This window comes from Macrobrachium nipponense, chromosome 18 (assembly GCF_015104395.2).
Source record: "Macrobrachium nipponense isolate FS-2020 chromosome 18, ASM1510439v2, whole genome shotgun sequence".
NCBI classification, from domain to species: Eukaryota; Metazoa; Arthropoda; class Malacostraca; order Decapoda; family Palaemonidae; genus Macrobrachium; species Macrobrachium nipponense.
In genome coordinates, this window is record NC_087211.1 from 85,096,601 (window position 1) to 85,111,509 (window position 14,909).

Consider the following 14,909-nt stretch of genomic DNA (forward strand, 5'->3'; position numbering starts at 1 on the left):
GGAATAACGCTGTGAGGAATGAAAATATTTCAAACATATTGAAAGTATCCAACAAAGACCGAGACATTTTCAAATTGTGCTCCTGCAAAAGAAGTACGTCAATTTTTTTGGTAGCCTAACATCGCTTGTAATTTCAGTTGCCTATCTGTGCCACATAAACCATTAACATTTAATGTCGCTACAGTTAAAGACGTTGTGATATATAGGATTATATGCGTTTTTGTTTTTTTCTTGGAATTGTTGGTGACTTTTCCTTCTAACCAGCTTCAGTTTACCATCTCTTCAAGTTTTTAAAATTTCCATTTCCCTTCTGACTTTTCATCATTTCATGGGTATTTTCTTGCAAATTAAAACATCCACTGACATTTCAGTATTCATGTCATTAGTGTTTGGTTCATAGACCGATGCACAAATAGTTATTACATTTAAGTTTTCCTTCATCAAGTGGAAGACGACGAACCCCGGACGATTTAGCTACTGATGAATACAAAGGCTTGAAATATGAAATGAATTCAATCAATGGGTTCCTTATCACAAGGCACTTCATTATGGTTACTTTGTGTAGAGGAGGAATCAGTTAGGTATAGAAAACGTAGCCTCGCGCACCATGATACTATCACTTATTGTTATCCATCAGTATATCATCATTAACATTTCCTTTACCTGATTTTGCATGATTTGTATCATGTAGTGACGACGAATTAGGCAAGGCGATACCAGATTGATTAGTAACTTTATTTTCCTTATCTCCAATGTTGTTAATTTTCTCACTTTCAGTGACCACATCCCCTTTATGCACAAGTTCCAAAGCAGGAAAATCTTGTATGTCATACGACTGGATATTACTCTCGCTGTTTTTACAACCTATGGCCAAATGCGCGGAACTGCCACATTTATGAAAGGTTTTTTCTGCCCACTGTATATGAAGTTAATCTTAAATCCACATATATTTATGGATGAAGGAATGTGGTCTGTCTCTGATATCTATTTTTGCAGTCCTCACACCACTAAGTAGATTTCTACCTTTCCCATGTACAAAAATGTTATTTCTGATACCGTAAAGTTTCCCATAACGACTCGGAACATTCTCTAAAATGCCATTCTCCATTTCAAACGGGGCTCCTCTAATTGATACAAACGTCTGAGTACTGCTGAGGTTTACTATTCGCACTGAATCCTTCGTACATACTTTGAATGTTTTATCTTCGTTATTCAATATAAAAACACTCAAAATATTCATTATCAGCGAACTTAACTTACCGACTGTGCGACCAAGACAGGAAGGACTGCTGTGCAACGGATGCAACAGACGGGAATTTACAAGTGCGCCTAGTGTCTGAATGACAGTTATCCCGCAGACATAGGAAAGTGTACAAGCAAGTGCAAGGGGTTAACATTTAGGACACTACATAGAAGGAAGAATGAGTCCCCAACAGGTACTTAGGATATGTACCCGTTTAACTGGGCCATCAGTGTCTTAAGATTAATAAAATGACCGTTCTCCTTTTAGCCTATTGGCGAATTTTATATCTAGTATGTTTTTAAAATAAAATAACTGCAACATATGCAGTATATTGAATTTACGATTTTTTTTAAATACGTGTAACGTTTTACCATTTGCCCTCTGTTCAATATCTTATTTAGGGAGACGTTTTGTCTAGGGGTACGTTTTGGAGGGGAGACGTTTTGTCTAGGGGACGTTTTGAAAGGGAGACGTTTTGTCTAGAGTGAACTTCTATCACCAAAAATAGACATATCTCACACCTCAATGGAATGCTCAAGAATCGAACATGGGTTGAATGAAATAAAGCGATTAGAGAAGGGGAAAAATCAGACAGCCAGATAATAGGTTATAATAACACTCCAAAATCTTAAGAGCCTAGGGTTACGACATTGGCTTAGTATAGAAGACTTAATGAATGGGAAATAGAGCAATATGAAAGGGCAAGTATAACCAGTATTAATGCCCAAGAATACCCTGCTATACATTCCTGACAAAATACGAAAGTAATTTTTAAATGTTCTCGATTTGTAAATTAAGTCTGGCACTTGGCTAGTCTTGGTATTTGGCCTTCGAGGTAATCATCTACCTATCAATTTTGGCGGTTTCAAATATCTACAGGAGTCATAAGCCGTCGCAAATTAGATGCACTTCCAATAATTACCATCCTGAAAACACTGAGTCCTAGAATAATGGAAGGCAAGTATCTAAAAACTTACGGAGAGTAATGAGAGCGGAGAAAGGCATAAGTACAGCAAGTGGTGTCGGTGCCTGAAACTACAAATCGGTGGTGGTGAGTGAGTGGTAACTGTGACTGCCTGGTGATTCGGTGAAGTGGTGATCAGGTGATGCTCCCCAGTCCACGGCAGCGCTGCCAGACGCATGATTCTGGAAAAGTTATCGTACGTCGATGGATCTTCGATTGTTGTTAATTGTATTTGTAGTAGGTATATATATATATATATATATATATATATAATATATATATATATATATATATATATATATATATATTATATATATATATATTTATATAACATATTTTATATATATATATATATATATATATATATATATATATATATATATTTTATATATATATATATATAGAAAGAGAGAGAGAGAGAGATCTGGCACTTTTTGAAGTGGTTAAATATTACTTGTTATATATGAATTATAAAAAAGTATTTGTGTTTTTACGTGTAAAATATTGATCGTAAATCATAATAGAAACACTTCTTTGACAATTATATTATAGAGACTGGAAATCTATATTATATGTATAATTATGGAATATCAGAACGATTTCTCTATATTTTCTACGAAAATTTTTCATATATACTAATGTAAAACATGGCAATTTAATTATATATATATATTATATATATATATATATATATATATACATATATATGTAATATATATATATATCTAATATATATTTATATATATATTATATATATATATATAAATAGTTTCATTTCGCTGTGGGAAAGTTGAAAAATGATAATTCAGTAATGTATAAGTAGATTAACTCGGGTTTTTATACCATATATATATCAAATGGCATGTTTTAACATTAGTAGATACATGACAATTATTGTGGTTCGTAAAGAAAAATACAGAGAATCTTTTGAATATTCCATAATTCTACATATAATATAGATTTCCAGTCTTTTATACTATAATTGACAAGGACTTTATCTTTAATACGATTTACGAAAAATTATTACAAACAAAACACAAACTACTTTTTATAACTCCATAAAATAAACAAAGTAATTTTGAACCACTTCAAAACAGTGTCAGAGATTTCTACGCAGCATTAGAAAACCAATCATAAACCCCCGGTCTTTCCCTCGCCCCCGCCCCCGCCCTGCCCTCTCTCTCTCTCTCTCTCTCTCTCTCTCTCTCTCTCTCTCTCTCTTTGTATGCCAGTTAACAGTCAAATGACACGACCAAGCACAGAGATTGCCTATGCAATTATATGCGATATGCGATCTGTGTGTGTGTGAGAGCGCGCCCTTTAATTAAACAAGCAACACCCAAAGGGAATTATGAGAGATAAGTATTTGAAGGGGTTACTTGTAGAAACAGGAATAAACATACGTCAAAGTCCATTATTATCGTTGTTAAGACCAAAGACCCAGATTTGAATCGAGGCCTTTGGCCTCAACAAGGATAAATAATGGACTTTGGCCTATGTTTATTGTTGTCTCTACAAGTAACCCCTTCAAAGAAAAAAATATACTAATAGCTTTGTAATCAAGAAAAAAACAACGAAGAGAGAGAGAGAGAGAGGAGAGAGAGAGAGAGAGAGAGAGAGAGAGAGAGGGGGAGGCGGGGGGGGGATAAAACATATTACAGACTGAGATACGTACTCATTGTTTAAAACCAACTATAACATAAAGAACCCAATGACTAAACTTCCTACTTTAAAAAAATATAACTTATATATATATATAATAATATATATATATTATATATATATATATATATAAAATGTGTGTGGTGTGTTTGTGTGTGTGTGTGTGTGTGTGTGTGTGTGTATGCATCTAAATAAAAACAAGATCAGAGGCAGCTGCACAAACAGCCGGAAGCCAGGGGATATTGCAACGGGCTGCACAAACAGCCGGAGGCCAAGAGATATTGCAATATGCGGCACAAACAGCCGGAGGCCAAGGGTATATTGCAATGGGCTGCACGAACAGCCGGAGGCCAGGGGATATTGTAACGGGACGAGAAGCTGTGCTCACAAACTCATGCTTTGAGAAGTGCGGCAAATGAGCTAAAACTAGGCAAGACAGAGATGTATGTATATACAGTTAGTTAGAGGTTTGAATCTTCTTTGTACTAGATTATACTTATGAAAGTAGGAATATAAGAATTCCAAATACACCATTGACAAATGTATGTATATATTAGCAAATATCTTATTTTCGTATGCATGCCTGTATGTATGTATAACTGAAATGTTAAAATGCCACAGGCATATGAATATAGATAAATATGCCAACAAAGAATGTATGTACATATAGCAAAATTTCTCTTAAGTATGAATTACTTAAATAAGAGAGTTCCTATAGGAGAAAATAAATGGGTAATCTGAGTGCGTGCTGACTATGCATGTAACTGCATTATAAACAAATACTAAACTGAACCGAAAGCAGATCTTAGCAGTACTGATTTATTCACTTAATCGTCGAAACTAAATTGTCTTAATACTTTGTAGTAAAGACTGAAGGAATTATTAGTTATGCATACCATTAAATGATACGTTTAGTCTAGATCTTTTGGGAAGAGATAAAAATAAAAAAAAAGGGGGGCATGTAGCTAATGTTCCAAAACAGTCATTATAAGTACATTAATCGAATATGCAGATTATATACTGATGGACCAGCAAGCTGAAAATTGGGAGCAGCCTCCAGTCACTCCAACCAGCAATGAACAAGTACCAGCATCTCCTAGGAACAAGACACCCACCATGCCCTGACCCCAGCAGATGCCAGCACCCCTCCACAACTATTAGACTCCAGGGGACAAGACACCCACCATGCCCTGACCCCAGCAGACGCCATCACCCCTCCACAACTAGTAGACTCCAGGGGACAAGACACCCACCATGCCCTGACCCCAGCAGATGGCTGCACCCCTCCACAACTATTAGACTCCAGGGGACAAGACACCCACCATGCCCTGACCCCAGCAGACGCCATCACCCCTCCACAACTAATATTCTCCAGGGGACAAGACACCCACCATGCCCTGACCCCAGCAGACGCCATCACCCCTCCACAACTAATAGACTCCAGGGGACAAGACACCCACCATGCCCTGACCCCAGCAGACGCCATCACCCCTCCACAACTAATATTCTCCAGGGGACAAGACACCCACCATGCCCTGACCCCAGCAGACGCCATCACCCCTCCACAAATAATAGACTCCCAGGGACAATGATACACCCACCATGCCCTGACCCCAGCAGATGCCAGCACCCCTCCACAACTAATATTCTCCAGGGGACAAGACACCCACCATGCCCTGACCCCAGCAGACGCCATCACCCCTCCACAACTAGTAGACTCCAGGGGACAAGACACCCACCATGCCCTGACCCCAGAAGATGCCAGCACCCTTCCACAACTATTAGACTCCTGGGGACAAGACACCCACCATGCCCTGACCCCAGTAGATGCCAGCACCCTTCCACAACTATTAGACTCTAGGGGACAAGACACCCACCATGCCCTGACCCCAGCAGACGCCATCACCCCTCCACAACTATTAGACTCCAGGGGACAAGACACCCACCATGCCCTGACCCCAGCAGATGGCTGCACCCCTCCACAACTATTAGACTCCAGGGGACAAGACACCCACCATGCCCTGACCCCAGCAGATGCCATCACCCCTCCACAACTATTAGACTCCAGGGGACAAGACACCCACCATGCCCTGACCCCAGCAGATGCCATCACCCCTCCACAACTAGTAGACTCCAGGGGCAAAACACCCACCATGCCCTGACCCCAGCAGACGCCATCACCCCTCCACAACTAGTAGAGTCCAGGGGACAAGACACGCACCAGGCCCTGACCCCAACAGACGCCAGAACCCCTCCACAACTAATAGACTCCAGGGGACAAGACACCCACCAGGCCCTGACCCCAACAGACGCCAGAACCCCTCCACAACTAATAGACTCCAGGGGACAAGACACCCACCAGGCCCTGACCCCAACAGACGCCAGAACCATCACAACTAATAGACTCCAGGGGACAAGACACCCCACCAGCCTGACCCCAACAGACGCCAGAACCCCTCCACAACTAATAGACTCCAGGGGACAAGACACCCACCAGGCCCTGGACCCCAAACAGACGCAGACCCCTCCACAACTAGTAGACTCCAGGGGACAAGACACCCACCATGCCCTGACCCCAGTAGACGCCAGCACCCCTACACAAAAACTAATAGGACTCCAAGGACAAGACACCCACCATGCCCTGACCCCAGTAGACGGCCAGCACCCTACACAACTATTAGACTCCAGGGGGACAAGACACCCACCAGGCCCTGACCCCAGTAGACCGCCAGCAAACCCCACACAACTATAGACTCCAGTTGACAAGACACCCACCATGCCCTGACCCCAGCAGACGCCAGCACCCCTACACAACTATTACTCCAGGGACAAGACACACCCATGCCCCTGACCCCAGCAGATGCCAGCACCCCTACACAACTATTAGACTCCAGGGGACAAGACACCCACCATGCCCTGACCCCCAGCAGACGCCAGCACCCCTCCACAACTATTAGACTCCAGGGGACAAGACACCCACCATGCCCTGACCCCAGCAGATGCCAGCACCCCTCCACAACTATTAGACTCCAGGGGACAAGACACCCACCATGCCCTGACCCCAGTAGACGCCAGCACCCCTACACAACTATTAGACTCCAGGGGACAAGACACCCACCATGCCCTGACCCCCAGTAGACGCCAGCACCCCTCCACAACTAGTAGACTCCAGGGGACAAGACACCCACCATGCCCTGACCCAGCAGATGCCTGCACCCCTCCACAACTAGTAGACTCCAGGGGACAAGACACCCACCATGCCCTGACCCCAGCAGATGCCAGCACCCCTCCACAACTATTGGACTCCAAGGGACAAGACACCCACCATGCCCTGACCCCAGCAGATGCCAGCACCCCTCCACAACTAGTAGACTCCAGGGGACAAGACCCACCCACCATGCCCTGACCCAGCAGATGCCAGCACCCCTCCACAACTATTGGACTCCGGGGACAAGACACCCACCATGCCCTGACCCCAGCAGATGCCAGCACGTCCACAACTATTGGACTCCAAGGGGGGGGGACAAGACACCCACCATGCCCTGACCCCAGCAGATGCCAGCACCCCTCCACAACTAGTAGACTCCAGGGGACAAGACACCCACCATGCCCTGACCCCAGCAGATGCCAGCACCCCTCCACAACTAGTAGACTCCAGGGGACAAGACACCCACCATGCCCTGACCCCAGCAGACGCCACACGTACCCCCTACACAACTATTAGACTCCAGGGGCAAGACCACATGCCCTGCCCCAGTAGACGCCAGCTCCACAACTAGTACCTCCGGGGGACAATGACACCCACCTGCCCTGACCCCAGCAGCGCCAGCACCCCTCCACAACTATAGACTCCAGGGGACAAGACACCCACCAGCCCTGACCCCACAGATGCCGGCACCCCTCCACAACTATAGACTCCAGGGGACAGACACACCATGCCCTGACCCCTCAGATGCCAAGCACCCCTCCACTATTGGACTCCAGGGACAAGACACCCATGCCCTGACCCCAGCAGATGCCCAGCACCCCTCCACAACCCATTAGCCTCCAGACAGACACCCCACCATGCCCTGACCCCATAGACCGCCAGCACCCCTACACAACTAGTAGACTCCAGGGACAAGACCACCACCATGCCCTGACCCCAGTATACGCCCAGCACCCCTCCACAACTATTATATCCAGACAAGACACCCACCATCCTGACCCCATAGACGCCGCACCCCTCCACAACTATTGACTCCAGTGGGACAAGACACCCACCATGAAACACCCACCATGCCCTGACACAGCAGACGCCGCAGCAACCTCCCCCCAACAACTAGTTAGACTCCAGAACAGACAACCCACCATGTGCCCTGGACAGCAGAGCCAGCAACCCCCTCCCACAAAACTATTTGACCTCCAGACCCCAGAAACAGCCCTGAACCCCAGCCAGAACCCGGTTCCACAACTATTAGACTCCAGCCCTACCCCAGACCCACCCGCCACAATTCCCTTGACAGCCAGGACCCGCAGAACCCCTGACCCAAAACTATAAACTCCAGACCCCCAAGACACCCCACCCCACCATGCCCTGGACAGCCAGTACACCCCCTCCAGGGGGGGAACTTCCCACAACTAGTAGACCTCCAGCGGACAAAGACACCCACCATGCCCTGACCCCCAGCAGACGGCCAGCAACCCCTCCAAACAAAAAAAAAACTAGTAGACTCCAGGGGACAAGGACAGGAAACCCCAGCATGGCCCAACCTGACCCCCAGCAGACTCCCAGCCAGACACCCCCGCCTTTTTTTTTTTCCCCCCCACAACTAGTACGACTCCCCAGGGGACCAGACACCCACCATAACCCCATTTGCCCTGACCCAGCAGACGCCAGTACCCCAAAACCCTACCACAACTAGTAAGATTGGGTCCAGGGGACCAAGACACCCACCATGCCCGCCCTGAACACCAGCAGACGCCAGCACCCCTACCCCATTTAAACTCCAGCAAGACCACCCAATGCCCTGGACAAGCAGATGGCCAGCCACCCCTCCACAAAAAAAACTAATTAGACGTCCAGGGACAAGACACCACCATGCCACCTTGACCCCCAGCAGACGCCACACCCCTCCCCAAAACTTTAGTAGGGGGGGATCCCCAGGGGGGGGACAAGACCACCCACCCTGGCCTGACCCCCAACAGGGATGGCCAGCAACCCCTACCACAAAAAAACTAGAACCTCCAGGGGGGGACAAGACACCCACCATGCCCTGACCCCCAGCAGACGCCAAAGTACCCCTACTCCACTATAGACTCCAGAGTCCGAGGGACACACACGACATATTTGCCCTCCCGACCCCAGCAAGACAATTTGCCACCCCAGTACCCCTCCACAACTAGTAGAGTCCCCACCCAGGGACAAGACCCCACACCCCAAAAAATGCCCTGACCCCAGCAGACGACCAGTACCCGGCCTACCACAAAAAAAAACTAGTAGACTCCAGGGACAAGACACCCACCATGCCCGACCCCCAGCAGACGCCAGCACCCCTACCCCGGGCCTCCACAACTAGTTAGACGGACTCCAGGGGACAAGGGGGGACACCCCACCATGCCCCTGAACCCCCAGCAGGACGCCAGGTACCCTCCACAAACTAGTAGACTCCAGGGGACAAGACACCCACCATGGCCCTGACCCCCAGCAGACGCCAGCCCCACCCCTACACAAAAAAAACTATTCCGGACTTCCAGGGGGGGGGACAAGGGGGGGGGGGGACACCCCAAAGGCGTGCCCTGACCCCGCCAAGGAAAAATGCCAGCACTACCACAAAAAACTATTTAGGGGACCTCCAGGGGGCAAGACACCCACCAAAAAAAATGCCCTACCCCCCAGCCCAAAACGGGGGCCCTCCACCCCTCCAACAAAAAAACTATTGACCCCCAGTGGACACCCCACCATGCCCTTGGGACAGCCAGACGCCACCCACCCCTCCACAACTATTAGACTCCGGGACCTAAGTTGGTGACACTAGACCCCACCCACCATGCCCACTGACCCCCAGCAGATGCCAGCACCCCTACCACAACTAGTTAGACTCCAGGGGACAAGACACCCACCATGCCCTGACCCCCAGTAGACGCCCGCACCCCTAACACAACTATTAGACTCCAGTCAAGAACACCCACCATGCCATGACCCCCACCAGACCCAGCACCCCTACAACAAACTATTAGACTCCAGACATGACCACCATGCCTGACCCCAGTAGACCCCGCCAGCACCCCTCCATAACTAGTAGACTCCAGGGGACCAAGACACCCACCATGCCCTGACCCCAGCAAAGACGCCAGCACCCCTCACAACTAGTAGAGCTCCAGGGGTGGACAGAAGCACCCACCATGCCCTGAGACCCCAAGCAGACGCCAGCACCCCTGCCACAGAAGTATTAAGAGTCCAGGGGACAAGACACCCACCATGCCCTGACCCCCAGTCAGATCCAGCCAGCACCCCATCCACAACTAGTAGAGGGGTCCAGGGGACAAGTACGACCCACCATGCCCTGACCCCAGACAGACAGCAGATGCCAGCCCCTCCCCTAATCAACTAGTAAGTCCAGGGTCCAATACAGCACCACATGCCCTGACCCCAGCAGACAGCCTCAGCACCCCTCACAACTATTGATCCAGGGGACAAGGCACCCACCATGGGGCCTGGACAAGAGTGACCAGCCCCCAACTAATTCAACTAGTAGACTCCAGGGGACAAGACACCACCCCACCCATGCCCTGACCCCAGCAGACGCCAGCACCCCTCCACAACTAGTAGACTCCAGGGGACAAGACACCCACCATGTTCCCTGACCCCAGTAGACCCTCCAGCACCCCTCCACAACTAGTAGACTCCATGGGGACAAGAGACACCCACCATGCCCTGACCCCAGTAGAGGCCCCCAGCACCCTCCATAACTAGTAGACTCCAGGGGTGGACAGACGCCCACCATGCCCTGACCCAGCAAGACACCAGCACCCTCCACCAAGGCTAGTAGAGTCCAGGGGACAAGACACCCACCAATGCCCACGGGACCCCAGTAGATGCCCACACACCTAATGAACTATTAGACTCCAGGGGACAGACCACCCACCATGCCTGACCCAAGCAATTCCAGCAACTATCAACTAGTAGACTCCAGGGGACAAGACACCATGCCCTGACCATCAGATGCCCAGCACCCCACTAGTAGAGTCCAGGGGACAAGACACCCACCATGCGGACCCATTAAGATGCCAGCAACTCCACCCCAATAGTAGAGTCCAGGGGACAAGACACCCACCATGCCCTGACCCCAGTTAGATGCCAGCAACCCCTTCCACAACTAGTAGAGTCCAGGGGACACAAGACACCCACCATGCCCTGACCCAGTGATGCCCCAGCACCCCTCCAAAATAGAGAGTCAGGGGAACCAAGACACCCCTTTCCATGCCCTTAACCCATAGATGCCACCCCTCCACAACTAGTGGGAGTCCAGGACAAGACACCCACCATGCCCTGACCCCAGTAGATTCCAGCACCCCTCCACAATAGTAGACTTCCAGGGGACCAGACACCCCCCATTCCCTGACCCCAATTAAATGCCAGCACCCCTCCACAAACTTAGTAGAGTCCAGGGGACAAGACCACCCAAGCCTGACCCGTAGATTCCCAGCACCCCTAATCAACTAGTAGGACTCCAGGGGACAGACACCCACCATGCCTGACCCCAGCAGACCAGCACCCCTTCACAACTAGTAGAGTTCCAGGGGACAAGACACCCACCATGCCCTGACCCCAGCAGACGCCAGCACCCCTTCACAACTAGTAGACTCCAGGGGACAAGACACCCACAATGCCCTGACCCCAGCAGATGCCAGCACCCCTCCACAACTAGTAGACTCCAGGGGACAAGACACCCACCATGTCCTGACCCCAGCAGATGCCAGCACCTACACAAACGTGATTCCTTTAGATGAATCGTTGTTTAGGAGGTGTTCTGATAAGAAACATGATTTTTTCTCTTTGTTTGTTTTATTTTACGTTTGTTATTTTCGTGTTCATGATTCCTATGCTGGTGAGCTCTCTTCTTATTAGCTTGTGTCCCAATTATAGGTCGTTCTTTTTTTCTTTTGAACATTTTACCAAATATACACCAACATGGACACGGTAACAATTTGCAGAAGAAACGACAACATTCCTTTTTCTGATAATAGCATTTGGGTGTCTGATTTTTTATTTCCTGCTTTATTATACCTCTTAATCTTTTTTCGAAACTCCTATCTATCCAATTTGCTTTTTCATTATTCATTTGGGAAATTCTCCTCTCTATGGATCTCATTCTTCTTTCAAGAGATTTTAATTTCTTTTCATTTTCCTCGATCCGTGTTATGATTGGTTTTTCTCTATTATGCTTCTGTTGGTGTCGAGATCGTGTTTTGGTTTGTCTTAACCTCTCATCCATCTCAGATTCCAGCTGCTCCTTCCAGAAAGATTGTCGAAACAGACCTCGTTGTTCTGTTTCCATCCTGAGAACCGAATCGATTTTTTGTTCCAGTTCGCTTAACCAATCGGAATTTTCATCCAGCAAAGGTTCCATCTGTTCCTGCCTTACTGGACTTCGTTGCTTCCCGGAACTCAACATTTGTGCAATCAAAGATTCTAGCTCTTCCTCCAATAAAGACAGGTGAAATGATGTTTGTTGTTCTCTTCCTCTGGCGATCGCTGAATAATGATTCTAATTTTATCCTCAGTCCTCAAAGATTTTTTTGGCTCCTCCAAATCGAATAATGTGTCTGTTTGATCCTCATTATGCAAATATTCTAGGACCTCATACCAATAAAAATGGATGAAATGAACTTCGTTCTTCTCTTTTCTTCCTGGAATTCGAATCGAATAGTGTTTCCTCCACTTGGCTTAACCATTCGTCTTCACTCCAAGATTTTAGCAGCTCCTCCAATACAGATAGTTGTTCTCTTTCCTTCCTGAAATTCGAATCGAATAGTCTTCTCTTCCTGGAATTCGAATCGAATAAGTGTTTCCTCCAGTTGGCTTAACCATTCGTCCTCAGTCCAAGATTTCAGCAGATCGTCCAATACAGATCGTTGAAATGAACTTCGTTGTTCTCTTTGCTTCCTGGAATTCGAATCGAAAAAAAAATAGTCTTTTTCATTAAAGTGTTTTTCCCCAGCAAGCAAGAGTTAAGTTGTTCCCTGCGTTACTAATAATATATCTGGACTTTGTGTTTTTTGTCGTTTCTCTGGATTTTCAACATGGGGCCTCCATTTTATCCTTTTTCCCACCAAAGTCTCGAGCAGTTCCTTTCCACGTTTTAAATTGAAATTGGATAATTCCTTGAGGGCGGAAAACAATTCTTCCGATTGGGCCCTGCTCTCCCAAGGGGGTCCAAAAACTAAACCATCTTTAATTTTTCTAACAATATTCATTTTTGTTGCTATGCCTCTTCTTTCACTTTTCTTATGGGGTTACAAATGTGAATCTGCCCCCGTGGGTTCTTTTCTTGTGAAAGAAGAGTCTTTTCATAGGATCTGCATAAAAATCTTCAATCTAGAATTCTGGAGTCTTCATAGCTCCTGCCATGAAGTCTTTCAATCCGATTTTTTTTGGAGTCTTCACAGGACCTGGGCCACTTATATCAAGTCGTACGGCTGGAGGACGATAGAGTAAAGTTTTCCCCCATTTTTTTTCGGCGGGCAGTAGTTTTTTTGACTTTATTTCGAAAAATTAAATTCAAGTTTTACCAAAATTTGCGTCTAATATATTATTAGAAACATTTTTAAACATCTGGTATCTGGTATAGCTACAAAATAATGGGTTTTTTTGTTAATGATCCACACTTAATTGCTTGTAATAAGAAAAAGTAATATTCAGAAATAGGTATGTATTGGGTCCCAGTCATTTTAAAAACATTTTTATTCTCCCATTTTACACGTTAGTTTACTTGGAATTCTAGTATATACAGATATATAGCCCCAGGTGAAATGGAGTCATGTATATACAGTGTATAGGTATGGGTATATGTATGTATATACACATTAATTTGAAGTTTTGTTTTTATATACTTTAAAATGAAAAAAAGGACATGTAGATCTAAGCTGGGCTATGTAAAATTATTACAAGAAATATGAAATAATAACCTCATCGGAATAAAATTCTGAGTGTAATTCTGTTAAAAATTGTAAAATGCTGTATATTTTCTCTAGACAAAAGATAAAAAAACAAAACCTTGCCGTCTAACTTCTCTCTCTCCCCCCTCTCATACACACGGGACACGCACACAACACACACACGCATATATATATATATATATATATTATATATATATATATATATATATATATATATATATATATATATATATGTATGTATACATATATTATATATAAACCATATATATACATATATATATATATATATATATATTATATATATATATATATATATATATATATGTATATGTATGTATATATACTGTATATAGTGTGAAAAGTTATGTTGCTTGGTTATTTGGGATGCAAGGAATATTGAAAAGAGGTGCATGATAAAAAGTTTTTGCATATATGGTATGTTTATGTTAAAAGTTGTAAAGCATTCCCTGCTATGTTAATTAGTTTTTATAACCTAATACCTGCCTTCCTTCCTATTTGATTGCATAACTTATAAAACGTTCTTTGAATGGGTTTTTACTTTTTTTATAATCCCTTAATTCCAGTTTTCCTGTTTGTAAATAAAAAACTAATAATTGGCAATATGAACATTATGACTGAAAATTTGCTACTATATATATCATATATATATATATATATATATTATTTAATATATATATATATATATATATATATATATATATATATATATATATATATATAATTCAATCAACTATCTAGGTTCCCACGTTGGCCGAGTTGCATTTCGAGCTCGGCTACCATCCGATGGGTCCGACGTTCGATAATTCTCGCCTCGGCCAACGTGGGAACCAGAAGAACCTTTATATCTGGGGGGCTAGA

The 14,909-nt window shown here is 45.4% G+C and overlaps 2 protein-coding genes across 2 annotated transcripts in view; both read left to right on the forward strand.

The window, feature by feature from the left end:
* The window catches only part of LOC135196694 (nascent polypeptide-associated complex subunit alpha, muscle-specific form-like), a 39,824-nt gene extending 32,549 nt beyond the window's left edge, over window positions 1-7,275 (forward strand). Inside the window, exons 2-4 of the mRNA XM_064223526.1 lie at window positions 5,559-6,008; window positions 6,041-6,589; window positions 6,869-7,275. Coding sequence (XP_064079596.1) covers window positions 5,559-6,008; window positions 6,041-6,589; window positions 6,869-7,275 — 1,406 coding nt within the window. The remainder of the gene's footprint in view (window positions 1-5,558; window positions 6,009-6,040; window positions 6,590-6,868) is intronic.
* Window positions 7,276-8,440: 1,165 nt separating this feature from the next.
* On the forward strand, window positions 8,441-9,427 carry LOC135196695 (uncharacterized). Its single transcript, XM_064223527.1, has 2 exons — window positions 8,441-8,772; window positions 9,238-9,427. Exons 1-2 carry the CDS (start codon window positions 8,441-8,443, stop codon window positions 9,425-9,427), a joined length of 522 nt encoding a protein of 173 aa, XP_064079597.1.
* Window positions 9,428-14,909: the final 5,482 nt, after the last annotated feature.

What these genes read in the sequence shown, in the direction of transcription:
- LOC135196695 (XM_064223527.1), top strand. Translation starts at nt 8,441, where the DNA reads ATGCCCTGGACAGCCAGTACACCCCCTCCAGGGGGGGAACTTCCCACA. An exon ending in CCAAAACCCTACCACAACTA is followed by an intron (nt 8,773 to 9,237) that starts GTAAGATTGGGT and finishes TTGCCACCCCAG; the next exon opens with TACCCCTCCACAACTAGTAG.